Source organism: Dipodomys merriami, unplaced genomic scaffold (assembly GCF_024711535.1).
Source record: "Dipodomys merriami isolate MVZ:Mamm:240054 unplaced genomic scaffold, mDipMer1.0.p SCAF_42, whole genome shotgun sequence".
Lineage (NCBI taxonomy): Eukaryota > Metazoa > Chordata > Mammalia > Rodentia > Heteromyidae > Dipodomys > Dipodomys merriami.
The window spans coordinates 3,762,931-3,780,166 of record NW_027205826.1 but is presented as its reverse complement, the minus strand read 5'-3'; the positions used below and the strand labels follow the sequence as shown (position 1 = coordinate 3,780,166).

The following is a 17,236-nucleotide window of genomic DNA, read 5'->3' as shown; positions in this document are numbered from 1 at the left end:
ACGATAGTCTTTTATTGTGCTAAAATATACATGACATAAAATATACCATTGTCTCAATATTAGGTATTCATTCAGTTTTGAGAAATACATATTGTTGCACACCTATCACCGCCATCCATTTCTAGAACATTCTTACCTTCCCTCACTGAAACCCTGTCGTCACTGACTCGTAGTCACTTCTCAGCCCCTCTGCTCCCAACTCCCGGCAAGCACTTTCTGTTTGCTTCATAGAATTTCACATGGCTTCCTGAAGAGCCATCCCTGTCTGCTCTCCAGAGCTGGGGCCGGGGAGGACGGTCCCTCCAGGGGAAGCAGGCTCTTAGCCCTCCCCAGGAGCCAGGGGATCCCAGAGTGGAACAAGCTACAGTGTTGAGGAGGGGGGACATGCAGAATATAAAACCAGATTGGGGGGGGGCATCTAGTGTCATGGTCAGGCCCGGACCTGGTTGTACATAGGCTGCCAGATTCAGTGGTGGCCAACCACATGAAGGCCCAATGCAGTAAGTAAGCCTGCACAGCGCCGCCTGTTACCTGTGCACCAGGGCCAGCGGCACATGCTGATAACATTTTTTTTTTTTTTTTGTCGGTCGTGGGGCTTGAACTCTGGGCCTGGGCACTGTCCCTCAGCTCTTCAGCTCAAGGCGAGCGCTCTACCACTTGAGCTACAGCGCCACTTCCAGTTTTCTGGTGGTTTATTGGAGATAGGAGTCTCACAGTCTCTCTTGCCCGGGCTGGCTTTGAACTGCGATCCTCAGATCTCAGCCTCCAGAGTAGCTAGGATTATAGGCATGAGCCACCAGCGCCCAGCTGCTGATAACATTTTTGATATACTGGCTTATAAATAAAAGATCTTTGTGTGAGTGTGTGTGCGTGCATGCCAGTGCCAGTACCTAGGCTTAAACTTGACCTGGATGCCATCTCTTAGCTTTTTCACTCAAAGATGGCACTCTACCACTTGAGCCATGCCTCCACTCTGACTTTTTGCTGGTTAGTTGGAAATAAGAGTGTCTCAGATTTGTCTGTCCAGGCAGACAGATTTCAATCCTCAGATCTCAGGCTCCTGAGTAGCTAGGATTACAGGCACAAGCCACCAGTGCTTGGCTAGGTGGACTGCTTTGAGATGTGGATGGATTGTGCTTTGTGCTTTTGCTTGTCAACCCTTGGAGGACCCAGGAACAGAGAACCTGAACGGTGTCTGGAGTGATACCAGTGGCTGCAGGGTGCACTTGGCAGCGTGGCTTAAGATTATTCTTTGAAAATCAGGCCCCCGCGCCAAAGTCCTCAAAAGCTGCTACCTGCAGGGTCCCAAAGTATGTGTGATGACATGAAAAGATGCACCCCTGAGCCAGGCGATAGCATTCAGGTGTGAAAAACCCAGGCTTCACTCGCGGGACCAGGCTAGACATTTTAAGTGGCAGACGAGTTTGCTGTCTCTTCATGTCGATCAGCTTCCTGAGATGGAGTCAGTTATGTACAGTTGAGAAGTTGAGCTCACAATAGACAGAACGAATCTCAGAAATGTGATAGTCTTCTAAAATAAAAGGGAAACACAGTTGAGGGAGCTTTGGCTATCTGCCCAGAGGGGCCCTAAAAATGAACCCGACTGCTAGCCAAGTGCCAGTGGCTCCCACCTGTAATCTCAGGAGGCTGAGCTCTGAGAATCAAGGTTTGAAGCCAGCCTTAGCAGAAATATCCAAGAGACTCATCTCCAATGAACCAGAAAAACGCCTGACTGGAGGCATAGCTCAAGTGGTAGAGTCCCGGTCATGAACAACACTAACAATGAGAAGCAAGGGAAATCAGGAGAAACTGGTTTATTCCGACTGTTCTTGGTAGTGTTCAGTAATGACCTTGAATTCTCCTCTCGAGTTTGGGAGGGCATTGTTCCCCATTTCCCATTCCTCCATCTCTTTTTTTGTTTTGTTTTGTTTTGTTTTTGTCGGTCATGAGGCGATGTCCCTCAGCTCTTCAGCTTAAGTCGAGCGCTCTACCACTTGAGCCACAGCGCCACTTCCGGCTTTTTCCTGCTTATGTGGTGCTGAGGAATTGAACCCAGGGCCTCATGCATGCAAGGCAAGCGCTCTACCACTGAGCACCTTCCCAGCCCCCCTCCATCTCTTGATAAGAGACTTTTATGATACTGTTGGTTCCCATTGGGCTGACCTTGCTTCCAGGTTGACATCTCCTGGAACACTGGAGTGGCGTATTGTATCTCCTGAGTAGATTCTGACCCTGGTAAAGACAAGGCACAGGAGGTAGTGGGCCAGTTCTCTGCTCATGTGGGACAGCGCGGAGTCTGGAGACTTTGTACAGAGCACTTACCCTCTCCCGCTTAGATGACACAAGTCAGGGTGCTGGACAGGGCAGGCATATGACTGAGCCCTGCACCCAGAGCTGGCTGAGACCAGCTCTGGGCTAGGCAGGCCCCGGATGCCATGCCTGCTTTGAGAGGTAACTATGATTGTACACCTTGAGGATGGCGGTGAACAGCAAGGTACCAGATTCTTACTGTCATTGGCACGTGCCGAGTGTGTGAGGCCCTGAGTTCAATCCCAGCACTTATAAGCCAGGAAAAAACAAAACAAAAACGTTGTGCTCAACCAAGGGATACGTTATTACTGTATTTGTCGATGAATAAATAATGTTTTACAAAAAGGAGGTTGTCTAGCTGGTGCGGTAGCACCTGCCTGTGATCCCAGAGATCAAGAGACTGAAAAAGGAGGATCACAAGCTCAAGGGTATATGTGATCACCAAATTCATTTGAGACTTAGTGTGACTCATTCCACACCGATGTTAAAAACCAAAAAACAGCTGGGTACCAGTGGCTCACCTTGTAATCCTAGCTACTCAGGATAGTCCATGAGACTCTCATCTCCAATTAGCCACTAGAAAACCAGAAGTGGTGCTATGGCTCAAGTAGTTGAGCGCTCGCCTTGAGTTGAAGAGCTCAGGGACAGTGCCCAGGCCCAGAGTTCAAGCCTCATGACTGACCAAAAAAATAAAAACAACTCTCCAAAATAGGTTGAGAAAAGTGTGTGACAGATCAATTATGGCCACCTCTATGTCACCAAGAACAGAGTACCAGTGAGAGATCTGGCATCTGAAATGAGACCAATACCAGAATGGGGGACAGTGCATTCCTGCTCTCAGTTCTACTTTGTTGTTGGTGGTGGTGGTAGTCCTGGGGCTTGAACTCAGGGCCTGGGCACTTGTCCCTGAGCCTCCTTGTGCTCAAGGCTAGTGTTCTACCAGTTGAACCACAGTTCTATTTCCGGCTTTTTCTGAGTAGTTTATTGGAGATAAGAGTTTCATGGACTTTTCTGCCAGAGCTGGCTTCAAACTGTGACCCTCAGATCTCAGCCTCCTGAGTAGCTAGGATTATAGGCATGAGCCACCAGTGTCCAGCTTCAGTTCTACTTTTTAACTCACATCTCCATTTAAGGCCCTGGGATCAATCTCCCTCTACCTTCCTCCTTCCCTCCCTTCCCACTCTCTCTCTCACACACACATACTGAGTATAAAAATAAGAAGGCTCCCTCACCAACCCAAACCCCACCCAAACCCCACCCCTGCTCTCTTACTTGGTTGAGGACTACAGGGGTTTGCATACAGTTCGCTGTCGAGCAACAGAGCTCCGGAGTCCATGGGCCCCTTCACGCTCGTAGACTTTCCTGCACAAATTGGTACAGAATCCTGCATTGTTTACCAATTTTATTTTATTGCTCTTTGTGTGTGTGTGTGTTGTGTGTGTTGGTTGTGGGGCTTGAACTCTGGGCCTGGGCGCTGCCCCTCAGTTCAGCTCAAGCCTAGCACTCTACCTCTTGAGCTACAGCTCCACTTCCAATTTTCTAGTGGTTTATTGGAGATAAGAATCTCTTGGAGCCGGGCGCTGGTGGCTCACGCCTGTAATCCTAGCTACTCAGGAGGCTGAGATATGAGGATCGCGGTTCAAAGCCAGCCCGGGCAAGAAAGACCGTGAGACTCCTATCTCCAATAAACCACCAGAAAACCGGAAGTGGCGCTGTAGCTCAAGTGGTAGAGCGCTCGCCTTGAGCTGAAGAGCTGAGGGACAACGCCCAGGCCCAGAGTTCAAGCCCCACGACCGACAAAAAAAAAAAAAAAAAAAAAAAAGAATCTCTTGGAAGCTGGGAAGGTGGCTCAGTGGTAGAGCACTTGCCTTGCATGCCTGAGGCCCTGGGTTCGATTCCTCAGCACCATATAAGCAAAAAGAAAAAAGCCGGAAGTGGCGCTGTGGCTCAAGTGGTAGAGCGCTAGCCTTGAGCTGAAGAGCTGAGGGACAGCGCCCAGGCCCAGAGTTCAGGCCCCACAACCAGACACACACACAAAAAAAGAATCTCTTGGACTTCCCTGCCCGGGCTGGCTTTGAACTGTGATCCTCAGATCCCCGCCTCCTGAGTAGCTAGGATGACAGTCGTTAGCCACTGGCACCCAGCTTGCTCTTTTTTTTTTTTTTAAAGACTCTCCCTATGTACCCCAGGCTGACCTCGAACTCAAGATCTCCATGTCTCCATGTAAGGCCCTGGGATCGATCTCCCTTTCTCTCCCTCCCTCCTTCCCTCCCTTCCCACTCTCTCACACACACATACCGTGTATAAAAATAAAGAGAAGGCTCCCTCACCAACCCAAACCCTACCCAAACCCCACCCCTGCTCTCTTACTTGGTTGAGGACTACAGGGGTTTGCATACAGTTCGCTGTCCAAGGATAGAGCTCCGGAGTCCGTGGGCCCCTTCACTCTTGTAGATTTTTCTGCACAAATTGGTACAGAATCCTGCATTGTTTTTCCAATTTTATTTTATTGCTCTTTTTTTTTTTTTTTAAGATAGACTCTCCCTAGGGAACCCAGGCTGGCCTCGAATTCAAGATCTCCCTGCCTCGGGCTCTTGAGTGCAGGGATTGCAGTCAGATGCTACCATGCCTGGCTCAGAATGCGTCAGCCAGAACCAGTTCAGTTTCTTTTCTATGTCTTCACTGCCAAAGAGCAGAATCCTCCACAGTTTTGAGAGTGGCCTGTTTGAGGGCCTCAGTTGTCCAATGAGGGAAAGCCGTAGCTTTGGCTAGTACAGCCCTCTGGTGGGTTTCCAGACCAGTGAGGAACATTCTTTGCCTATGAGATTATTGGATATGGCCACATTTTCTTTCCAGAAAACACTCTAGCAGAGGCTTTGGAACAGCTCAAAAGGTAGGTAATGATCTGTGTGCCGGTGGCTCATGCCTCTAATCATAGCTATTCAGGAGGCAGAGAATGGGGGATCAAGGGTTTAAGGCCAGTATGGGCCAAAAATTCTAAAGACCCCATCTCAACCAATAAAAAGCTGGCCACAAAGCCAGGAGCCAGGAGCTCTCACCTGTAATGCTAGCTACTCAGGAGGCTGAGATCTGAGGATCAAGGTTCAAAGCCAGCCAGGGCAGGAAAGTCTGTGCGACTTTTATCTCCAATAAACTACTCAGGAAAAGCCAGAAGTAGAGCTGTGGCTCAAGTGGCTAGCCTTGAGCACAAAGAGGCTCAGGGACAGCACCTAGGCCAGAGTTCAAGCCCCAGGACCGGCAGAAAAGAAAAAGCAGTCCAGGACCCTGGAAAAAGCCAGACTTTGTCTAAAAAGTAAAAAGGGGCTGAAGCCAGGCTCAAGTTCTACAGTGCTTATCTAGGGATGTAAAGACCTGAGTTCAAATCCAAATACTACCCTTAGCCTCCCCCCCCCCAAAGGAAAAGGTTAGAATGGGGGCTGGGTGAAACTGGAAGGCGGAACATTTGGCTAGTGTGTGCCAAGCCCTGGTTTTGATTCCTAGCACCTTAAAAAAAAAAATAGTCGAGTCCACATTAGGTCTATTTGACTCTAATTTTAAAAAGAATCTGAAAATTGGGAATTTTGAGAAGGCAACAAGAACATTAAACCAACTATTAAACCAACGGGCTGCGTGAGCATGCGCACTGGCCGCCAGGGAGGCCAGCTGCCTGCCACCAAGTCCCAAAGGACAATGACTGCTCCGCCCAGAGCCACTCCCAGGCCTGTGTCTCCTTCTCTCTCTCCCCGATTTCTTCCTCTTCCCTTCCTCCTCACACTCCACCCAACCTCAGGGGAAACAGTGGGAACCCACTTACTTGCTTTGTATTTTGGTCGGATCCAAAACACCAGAATCAGGATGATTGCCAACAGCACCAGTAACACAGGAACCAGCAGAGGCAGGAGGCATAAAGGACAGCTGTCATCTGGAGGAAGACAGGGCGGCTGGAAGGGCGGCACGCAAGCTCGCCGACCCACTGTGCGCCAGCTCCCCGGGCTAGAATGCACCGACAACTCAGAGTCATCGCAGTCCTGAGACTGCGCAAAGTCAAGATCAGGGGGTTTGGAAGACTGGCTCCTGCCAATGAGTGAAAGTGTCAGGTTCTGAGTTCAAGTCTTGGTCTCAGACCACAAAAAAAAAAAAAAAGGAAGAAAGTCAAGACCATCTTCCACAAGGCAGAGGAAGATAACACTGCATTTAAGAAGGTGATTATTGTCAAGTGCTCTGTAATCCTAGCTACGCGGGAGGCTGAGAGCTGAGGACTGGAGGTTCAAAGCCAGCCCTGGCAGGAAAGTCTGTGAGACTCTGAACCAGCAAAAAGAAGCCACAGAGTGGAGGTGTGGTTTGAGTGGTAGAGCACCAGCCTTGAGAAAAGTTAAAGGACAGTGCCCAGGTCCTGAGTTCTAGCGCTCTCTCTCTCTCTCTCTCTCTCTCTCTCTCTCTCAGATCTCATGTTCTGTCTCTGTCTCTCTCTTGGTGTCTCTCTTGATGCCAGTCCTGGGGCTAAAACTCAAGGCCTGGGCACGATCCTTGAGCTTTGTTGCTCAAGGTTAGCATGCCACCACTGAGCCATGCTTAATTGGAGATAAGAGTCTTACAGACTTTCCTGCCCTGGCTGGTGTAGAACTGCGATCCTCAGATCTCAGCCTCCTGAGTAGCTAGGATTACAGGCATGGGCCACGGCCACCCAGATTCACATTCTTTTTACTCTTGGTAATCAATATACTTTTGTCAACAATCCAGTTCCAAGTTCAGAGATAATTGCCTTTACTCTCATCCCTCAAATACCATTTTTTCTAATGTTTTTTTTTTCCATGTAAAGAATTCAGTTGTCAGGGCTGGGAAAGTGGCTCAGTGGTAGAGCGCTTGCCTTGCATGCATGAGGCCCTGGGTTTGATTCCTCAGCACCACATAAGCAAAAAGAAAAAAGCTGGAAGTGGCGCTGTGGCTCAAGTGGTAGAGTGCTAGCCTTGAGCTGAAGAGCTGAGGGACAGCGCCCAGGCCCAGAGTTCAGGCCCCACGACCGGACCCAAAAAATAAAAAATAAGAAGAAGGCCGGGCGCTGGTGGCTCACGCCTGTAATCCTAGCTACTCAGGAGGCTGAGATCTGAGGATCGAGGTTCAAAGCCAGCCTGGGCAGGAGAGACCGTGAGACTCCTATCTCCAATAAACCACCAGAAAGCCGGAAGTGGCGCTGTAGCTCAAGTGGTAGAGTGCTCTCCTTGAGCTGAAGAGCTGAGGGACAGAGCCCAGGCCCAGAGTTCAAGCCCCACGACCGACAAAAAAAAAAAAAAAAGAATTCAGTTGTGCAATTACGTTCTACTTCTTCAGCAGACACTATTCTGTTGAACAGATCCAAAGGAAACCCTCCATAGGAAATAGGAAGTTCTGGCAGGTTCTGCCTAGCCAGGCTCTCTTTTGTGAGCGAATCCAACTCTTATTTGTTATATAGTTCATCAACAGAAGTGTTACAGGGGAGGAGGATAATGGCTGAATATCTTCTGTGTGTCCAGCATGCTTTCATCTGACCGTCACCGCAGTTCTGCAGGGTTATTCCACAGATGAACCAACTGTGTTTCAGAAAGCTAAAAAAAAAACAAAAAAAAAAAACCGGGGGGGGGGGGGGGGAGAGGGGAGGCTGGGAAGGGATGTGAAGGGTAAACAAAGGAGGAGGCTGCAATGCTTGGTAAGAAATGTATGCATTATCCTGCCCATGTAATTGTAACCCCTCTGTACAGTATGTTCTCAAATAAAATAAAATAAAATATTAAAAAAAAGAAATGTATGCATTATCCTGCCCATGTAATTGTAACCCCTCTGTACAGTATGTTCACAAATAAAATAAAATAAAATTTAAAAAAAACAAACAAAAAAACCAAGGGCCAAGCGCTCACATCTGTAACCCTAGCTATTTAGGAGATTGAATTCTGAGGATCACAGTGCAAATCCAGTCCAAACAGGAAAATTCATCAGACTCTTCTTTCTTTCTTTCTTTCTTTTGTCAGTCGTGGGGCTTGAACTTTGGGCCTGGGCGCTGTCCCTCAGCTCTTCAGCTCAAGGCGAGCGCTCTACAGCTTGAGCCACAACACCACTTCTGCATTTCAAGTGGTTTATTGGAGATAAGAGTCTCATGGACTTTCCTGCCAGGGCTGGCTTTGAACTGTGATCCTCAGTTCTCAGCCTCCTGAGTAGCGAGGATTACAGGCGTGAGCCACCGGTGCCTGGCTCTTTCTTTTTTGTTGGCCATGGGCCTGAACTCTGGGCCTGGGCCCTGTCCCTCAATTCTTCAGCTCAAGGCTAGTGTTCTACCACTTGAGCCACAGCGCCACTTCTGACTTGTCCTGTGGTGCTGAGGAATCGAACCCAAGGCCTCATGCATGCAAGTCAAGTACTTTACCACTGAGCCACCTTCCCAGCCCCAAGACCCTTATTTCTAATTAGCCAACAAAGAAGCCAGAAGTGGTGCTGTGCCTCGAGGGTTAGAGTGCTAGCCTTGAGCAAAACAAGCTCAGGGACAGTGTCCAGGTCCTGAGTTCAAGTCCCAGGACAAACAAAACAAAAAAAAAGGGAAAAAAAGAGAAAGAAAGAATACCCCATTCTTGTTCTTTCCTTATTATTCCCACCTGTGACTACAAGTTCAACTAACCATGAGGTCTGGCTAATTGAAGAGACCCATGTGTGTTCAACCCCGCTGTTGTTTCTCTCCTAAATGATTACATGACACATTCAACCAGTCCTCATTGGCCCTTGTGCCCTGTAATCCCTTCAATGAATTCTCTTCAAGGATGGGAAGTAGAGTCCTCATAATTTCCTGTCTGTCCAATACACATGGCAGACGTGGGCCCTTCTGTATCCAGTTTCATTTGGGGTCATACTCCCCTCATCTGACCTTCACCTTTCCCAGCTGCCTGATTGGTCCTTGAGTTCAGTTCCCTCCCAAGCTGAAGCTCTTCACATCCCATCATCCTTTGCTAGTGCCCTCTTTGCTTTGCTCTCTATATAATGAGCTCCTTCTCAGCATCCAGGGCTCTACTTGAAGATAGTCCCCTTGGAAAGGCCGTTTTAACTACCTGGCTCAGGTAAGTCCCTCCTGCTTATCTTCCCCAGCACTACGCCATCTTTTTCTTTGAAACCACCACAGTTCATGATTGATTGGGCAATTGGATTTGATTGCTGCCCTAGTAGAGTATAATCTCCACTAAGACAGGAGCCCAGGCTTAGCCAGCCCAGGTCTTGGTATATCTGGGTTCTCATTAAGTATGTGATGAACAGATCAAGGATTAAAGAATCTGTGCTCATGCCATAATCGTAGCTCCTAGGGAGGCTGAGATGTGAGAATCCCGGTTCAAAGCCAGCCCAGGTAGAAAAGAGTGAGGCTCTTATCTAGCAAAAAGCCAGAAGTAGAAGTATGGCTCTAGTGATAAAGTGTCAGCCTCGGGTGAAGGGAGATTGCAAGGCCCTGAGTTCAAGCCCTAGTACCAGTTTCAAAAGAAGAAAGAAGAAGAATTTGTGTTTATTATTTCTTCTCTCAGTTCTTACTTGGTTCAGGCCACAACCATATCTTAAGTATCATTGAAATCCCAGCAACACAACTGCTTGCACTGAGTAAGCATCTGACCTGCTGACTATGGAAAATACCACAGGCTTTTTGCTGTTGTTTTTGATGTTGTTTGTTGTGGGGCCTGAACTCTGGGCCTGGGCACTGTCCCTCAGCTCTTCAGCTCAAGGCTAGTGCTCTACCACTTGAGCCACAGCACCACTTCTGACTTTTTCTGCTTCTTCGGTGCTGAGGAATCAAACCCAGGGCTTAGTGCATGTGAGGCAAGCGCTCTACCACTGAGCCAACTTCCCAGCCCCGATATCATAGGATTTTTTTGTTTGTTTGTTTTGCTTCGTTTTGATTGTGCCAGTCTGGCAGCTTGAATTCAGGCTCTGGGTGCTGGAACTCAATTTTTTTCTCGCTCAAGGCTCTCATGCTCTACCAGTTGAGCCACATCTCCACTTGTTACTTTTTTCTAGTTAATTGGAAATAAGAGTTTCATAGACTTTCCTGCATAGGCTGACTTTGGTCCTCCATCCTCAGATCTCAGCCTCCTGAGTAGCCAGCATTACAGGCGAGAGTCGCTAGTTCTCAGCCAGAGGATGACATAGATTCATAATTTACCAAAAGAGTCAAAGAGGAACTTCTAATCATGCTCATGAATTGCAGGACAGGTTCCCGAGCCACATGCACTCATGGAATTACTGCCCGCCACTGGAGAATAGGATCAGTTCAGTCACTGTCCTTACATGTGTCCCAGCCCAGCACCACGTTTGTGGGGGGAAAGATTCTACCCCATGTATGCCCAAAGATGGATGGTTCTAACCTGGAACAAACAGCATCCTCTAAAACCTTCTGCAAAAAAATGGGTAGCTATACTCTTAAGAGCATTTTCCTGGGGAAAGTATCCATTACTATCATTAGATTGTTAGAGTAAGACAGTTGTAGCCAAAAAGCTCAGAGTCATTGAGCTCGGCCATTGTTGTCCAATAGAACTTTCTATAGTGATGGAAATGTTCTGTGTCTGTGTTGTCAATGGCAGCATCAGCCAGCTGAGGCCACTGAGCAAATGAACTGCCATGGTGACTGTGGAACTCAATTTTCACTGCATTTATTTATTTATTTATTTTTGGTTGGTCGTGGGGCCTGAACTCTGGGCCTGGGCGCTGTCCCTCAGCTCTTCAGCTCAAGGCTAGCACTCTACCACTGGAGCCACAGCGCCACTTCCAGCCTTTTCTGCTTATGTGGTGCTGAGGAATCAAACCCAGGCCTCATGCATGCAAGGTAGGCACTCTACCACTGAGCCACCTGCCCAGCTCCTACATTTAATTTTTAAGTCATTTGAATCTAAAAGGAAATGGTCATGTACAAAAAGAATCTCTCAGAAAAAATAGTCAAGGTGGCTCACACCTGTAGTTCCAGCTACTCAGGGGCTGAGGTAAGGAGGATCACAGTTCAAAGCTAGCCTGGGCAAAAACTTCTGGTAATAGCTAGGCACCGTGGTGTTTATCTGTCATCCAACAAGAGGTCAAGATTGGAAAGGTGGCAGTTCCAAGCCAGCCTAGGTAAAAAGTTTGTGAGACCCTCATTTTACGGAGTAAGCTGAGTATGTTGATGTATGCCTGTCACCCCAGCTACAGCAGAGAGCGTAAATAGAGAACCATGGCTTCAGGCAGGCCCAAGCAGAGAAGGCAGACCCTATCTCAAATATAAGCAGAGTAAAAAGGAGCTGGAGGTATTAACCAAGTGGTAGAGAACCCGCATAGCAAGGGTAATGCATTGAGTTCAAATCTCAATATCATCCATTTAAAAACGTTAGAATGGATCAGGACACTGGAAACCATATGTTTACAAGACTCTAATATAATATACAGGGGCTGGGAAGGTGGCTCAGTGGTAGAGCGCTTGCCTTGCATGCATGAGGCCCTGGGTTCGATTCCTCAGCACCACATAAGCAGAAAAAGCCAGAAGTGGCGCTGTGGCTCTGGTGGTGCTAGCCTTGAGCAAAAGAAGCTCAGGGACAGGCCCCAGGCCCTGAGTTCAAGCTCCAGGACTGGCAATATATGTATATATAATTCTCCCTCTCCTTCCAAGGGTCCATATCAAGGTCACCTTCACAGATTTGGCCCATTGATGTTGGATTATAATCAGAGGCTGGGGGTGGGCAGATGGCAGAGAGAAATATAGAGCTACTCTAAGAATGAGTAAATATTTGAAAACACAGGAGTGTCTATAGGAGGCGTTAGGAAGAGTTATGCCTCCTTGGGTGCTGATGCGGCAGGTGCGTGCTTGAGAAGAGCGTGGGGAAAGAGCAAGGGCTGGAGGCCTCGCGAGGCCTCACGCCCATTCCAGGGCCTCTTTATTGGGCCTTCAGGAAAAAAGGGAATTCTGCCCTCATGGTGTGAATCGTGAAATAAAACATATGGACAAGGGGCTGGGAAGGGGCTCAGTGACAGAGCGCTTGCCTCACACGCGTGAAGCCCTGGGTTCCACTCCTCAGTACCACATACACGGAAAGAGCCAGAAGTGGAGCTGTGGCTCAAGTGGTAGAATGTTAGCCTTGAGCACAGAGAGGCTCAGGGACAGTGCCCAGGTCCTGAGTTCAAGCAGCCCCAGGACTGGCAAAAAATTATATATATGGACAAGATTTCAATAAGTGAAATGTTAAGGTCTGTGAGTTTTGTCTGACAATCTGGCTAATCAGAAACATTGAAGCCTTTGGAGAACCTGAAATAATCTGAAATAGAATTATTAGGAAGACAGGTCTCATGTTAAAGAGGGGGCTCGTAGTCTCAGCCCGTGGGAGGCTGAGGCAGGAGGATCCAGAGCTTGGGCTACATCAAGCAGCTCTATATCAACAGCAACAAAGGAAAAGACATTGAAAGGAAGAAAGAAGAAAGAGAAAGGAAGAAAAGAAAGACAGGAGAAAGGGGAGGAGAGGAGGAAGGAAAGGAAAAGCGAGGGGAGGCGGGGGAGAGGGGGAGACTTGTGTGACATGTTCACAGGCTCTCTGTTTCCAAGCGGCCCGAAGAGCCCTTTGTAGAATAGGAGAGAACCTCACAGATCTCAGGCCCTCGCGAGATCAGGCCGTGTACTCACCAGCAAGCGTGAAGTTGAACTCTTGACTATATTTTGAAATGTTGTAAACTTGGACTTTGCATTTGTAGGGGCCTGATTCATTGGCTTTCGAGATATTTCGGTTAAAAATCACCGGTTCACCTTTTCCTTTCTTCTTGTCCAGTTGTTGTGTATACCAGAACAAGGAGTAGTTGGCCTGAAGCGATGTGTTCTTGATGGAACAAAACAGAAAGACATTTTGGCCCATCCTCACCGTACTTGTGTTTGAGGTCAAATTTGGAGAAAAGAATTCTGGGAAGAAAAAAAAAGGAAAGACAAGAAAAAGTCCTCATGAAGACGCAGTGATAAGAAGTCCGCGGCGGTGTAAGCATGTTTTCTGGGTCATACGATGGGGACTTTCCATTCCTGAGGAGCCTTCACAGGGATGGGGTTCAGGGGGACTCTAGTCTCTACCCCATGACCAGAGGGCAGATATGAGCAGGCCTGCTCACTTTCTTCTTTCGCCAGGGTAAAGCTCACATCGATTCCAATACCACTTGCTGTGCTGACTTGGAAATAATTAACGCAACGAGAGGACCAAACATTAGATTTGATGACTTGTTGGGTCTACCTGCTGGGCACTGGTGGCTCACGCCTGTAATCCTAGCTACTCAAGAGGCTGAGATCAGAGGATCACGATTCATAGCCAGCCCAGGAAGGAAAGTTCATGAGACTCTCATATCTCCAATGAACCACCAGAAAACAGGAAGTGGTGCTGTGGCTCAAGTGGTAGAGCAATTGCCTTGAGCTGAAGAGCTGAGGGACAGCCCCCAGGCCCAGAGTTCAAGCCCCATGACCAACAAAACAAAACGAAACAAGAAATTGGAAAATTTCAGACAGAATAATATAGAAGACAATATCCTGAGCGTATGTGTCCCTCCACCTGCTCCAGTCACGTCAGCTCACGGCCAGTGCCATCTTAAAGTTTTCCCCTTCTAAAACTCATGTTGCTCCCTCCCCAGTACGTATTTCTAGTGGGGCTTAAACTATATCACAAAGATTATGTTTGGTTTTTCAGCTCAAAAAAACAATCACAAGGGGCTGGGAAGGTGGCTCAGTGGTAGAGCGCTTGCCTTGCATGCCTGAGGCCCTGGGTTCGATTCCTCAGCACCACATAAGCAAAAAGAAAAAAAACCAGAAGTGGCACTGTGGCTCAAGTGGTAGAGCGCTAGCCTTGAGCTGAAGAGCTGAGGGACAGCGCCCAGGTCCAGAGTTCAGGCCCCACGACCAGACCAAAAAAAAAAAAAAAAAATCACAATAAAGAAAAAGAAAACTATTTGGACAGAGCCCAATGCTGGTAGCTCAGGTCTGTAATCCTAGCTATGCAGGAGACTGAGATCTGAAGATTCCAGTTGGAAGCCAGCCAGGGCAGACAAATCAGAGAGACTCTTATTTCAAATTAACCAGCAAAAATCTGGAAGAAGGGGGGTGGGTGACATTGTTCAAAAAGAAATGTACTCATTACCTGACTTACATAACTGTAGCCCCTCTGTACATCACCTTTACAGTAAAATATAAATTTAAAAAAATCTGAAGGGGGGCTGGGAAGGTGGTTCAGTGGTAGAGTGCTTGCCTTGCATGCATGAGGCCCTGGGTTCGATTCCTCAGCACCACAGAAGCAGAAAAAGCCGGAAGTGGTGCTGTGGCTCAAGTGGTAGAGCACTAGCCTTGAGCTGAAGAGCTGAGGGACAGCACCCAGGCCCAGAGTTCAGGCCCACGACCGACAAAAAAAAAATCTGGAAGAGGAGTTATGGCTCAAGTGGTAGAGCTCCAGCCTCAAGTGAGCGATAAAGCCAAGGAAGAGACTCTTAAATTCAAACACTGGTACCAATACACACACACACACACACACACACCAATACACACACACACACACACACACACACAGTCTTGGTAGAAAAGATCTCAACTTTGTGTCAGTGTCTCTGGGGGAAAAAAAAATGCCCCAGCTTCCTCCCTAAAACAGCTCATTGTTAACAATAGGAAGCGAAATCGACTTTCACCCTTTGTTTCTTCATCTTTTTAAAACTTAAGAGATGAACACCTTTGAAAAAAGAGTAAGACTCACCTGCTTTCCTGTCCAGGTTCTCATGAGCCGACACAGCCATTTGAACTGAAAAGGAACAGGAGAGAGAGAGAGAGAGAAAGCTGATTCTCCACAGGATGGTTTGATTTGGAGAATCAGACCTCAGCAGCGCTAAGTGAGCTTACAGGAGACAAAGGAGAGAAACCCCCCGAGGAGCAGTGTGGTCCACTGGCCCCGCATCCTCCTGAGGAGATGACAGGAGAGCCCCGGAATGGTGCAAACTGCGGCAGGGATGGCGCGAGTCTCAGGAGAACTTCCTCTTTTTCTCCACCAGACTAAGGAAGTCAGGAGCTCTAGGCCAGCCTTTCACAACTGGTCTAATTGGCTCAACTCATCTCTGTGTGTCTCCATGAGTTCCCGTAGAAAGATGGGGTGAGTTGCCTGTGAACAAAGGACAGGAAGGTGGAAAAGTGACCAAAAAAAGGACAAATCTGCCTGTTAGACTGTTTTGGTAAACTAAAGCCCTCTATCGTCTAAGGGCGTGTGCCTCTCTGACCACAAATTCTTCCTGTTGTGTTGAGTATTTTCTTCCGTATTGCTGATTTCATACTGGGACCAGACCGTTGTACAGTGCTACAACTTGAGACAAGTTTGGTCGAAGCCAGTGTTGGTGGATCATGCCTAAAAATCCTAACTACTCAGGAGGCTGAGATCTGAGGATCATGGTTTGAAGCCAGCTGGGCATATGAATCTGAGAGACTCTCATTTCCAATTACCCACCAAAAATAAAAGTTTGATGAGGCTGGGAAGGTGGCTCAGTGGTAGAGCGCTTGCCTTGCATGCCTGAGGCCCTGGGTTCGATTCCCCAGCACCACATAAGCAAAAAAGAAAAAAGCCGGAAGTGGCGCTGTGGCTCAAGTGGTAGAACACTAGCCTTGAGCTGAAGAGCTGAGGGACAGCGCCCATGTCCAGAGTTCAGGCCCCATGACCGGACCCAAATAAATAAATAAATAAAAGTGGAGGTATGGCTCAAGAGCTCGAACACCAGCCTTGGCCTTGAGCAAGAAAACTGAGCCCTGAGTTCAAACCTCCATACTGAAGAAAAAAATATATATATATGTAGATCATCTATACCTTGGAAATGTTTTTCTTCCAGACACAGTGCAAATTGGAGACAAATGAAAAGAAATATTGGACATCTCTATTCTCTTTTATTCAGTAGTGGGGCTTGAACTCAGAACCTTGTGTTCTTGTACAACTTGTTCACTCAAGGCTGGTGCTCTGCCACTTGAACCACACCTCCACTTCTGGCTTTCATTCTTTTCAAGCTTGAGTAACGTTTGCAGTTTTTACTCAGCTTGTGGGGACAGAGCCAGGCCAAGCTTTCAGGCCCAAAAGAATATACTAGGAATGTGCCTGTGGGAAGTAGGCAACCTGGGAAACAAAGGAACTGGATCAAATAAACTCTGTCTTACCAAGTCACGTAGTGAGTCAAATATCTGATTGTTGGACAATAAATGTCAATGGATAGAGAATAGATTTAAAGCCAGTGAAGTGGCACACTGCTGTCATCTCAGCACTTTGGAGGCTGAGGTAGAAGGATTATGAATTTGACAATCCTGGATTATAAGCAAGATCCTATCTCAGCAGAGTTGAATAGATGGATCTGAAGAAGGTTTTGTCACCTCAAGGACAAATGTGACCCTAGCAACAGAAAATCGAGGGCCAATTGCTTATTATTACACATTTGAGTAAGAGTTAGTTTTATATTAAAAAACAAAAACGCAAAAATAAACTCAAGCTTCTGACGAGGTGCCAGTTACGAGCTCACGCCTGTAACCTTAGCTACTCAGGAGGCTGAAATCTGTGGATCGTGGATCCAAGCCAGTTTGGGCAGGAAAATTTGTGAGACTTTTATCTCCAATGAAAATACACACAAAAAAGCCATAAAGGGAGCTGTGGCTGAAGCAGTAGCACAAAAGCTCAGGGCTAGTGCTCAGCCCTTGAATTCAAGCCCTCGAACGGGCACAAATACCCATTCTGGACGGAAACTTTCTATTTCATTAGGAAGAAAATAATGGGTGGAATGAAGCGTGCCTGTGGGTACGTGTGCTGAAAAGGTCTCCCTGGCCCAATAAATAATACACTGCAGGAAAACACTGGAAACTTCCATGTCCATCTTATTTGAAATTGATCTACAAAAATGATTTAACTCCAAAAACAGTGCTCTACAAATGCAGCCCTTC

General features: G+C 47.6%; 1 protein-coding gene across 1 annotated transcript; it reads right to left on the bottom strand.

The window, feature by feature from the left end:
- Positions 1 to 15,440, bottom strand: Milr1 (mast cell immunoglobulin like receptor 1). Its single transcript, XM_069993088.1, has 8 exons — positions 15,176 to 15,440; positions 15,033 to 15,077; positions 12,947 to 13,216; positions 6,125 to 6,232; positions 4,686 to 4,770; positions 3,583 to 3,686; positions 2,164 to 2,232; positions 1 to 1,531 (listed from the first exon to the last, which is right to left on the bottom strand). Exons 1-8 carry the CDS (start codon positions 15,228 to 15,230, stop codon positions 1,464 to 1,466), a joined length of 804 nt encoding a protein of 267 aa, XP_069849189.1. The 5' UTR covers positions 15,231 to 15,440; the 3' UTR covers positions 1 to 1,463.
- Positions 15,441 to 17,236: the final 1,796 nt, after the last annotated feature.

Excerpts from the sequence above, each read along its gene's own strand:
- Milr1 (XM_069993088.1), bottom strand. The coding sequence starts at position 15,230 with ATGCGGGGCCAGTGGACCACACTGCTCCTCGGGGGGTTTCTCTCCTTT. Across the intron at positions 15,078-15,175 it reads GTTTCTCTCCTTTGTCTCCT|TTCAAATGGCTGTGTCGGCT; the intron begins GTAAGCTCACTT and ends GTTCCTTTTCAG. Across the intron at positions 13,217-15,032 it reads GAACCTGGACAGGAAAGCAG|AATTCTTTTCTCCAAATTTG; the intron begins GTGAGTCTTACT and ends TTTTCTTCCCAG.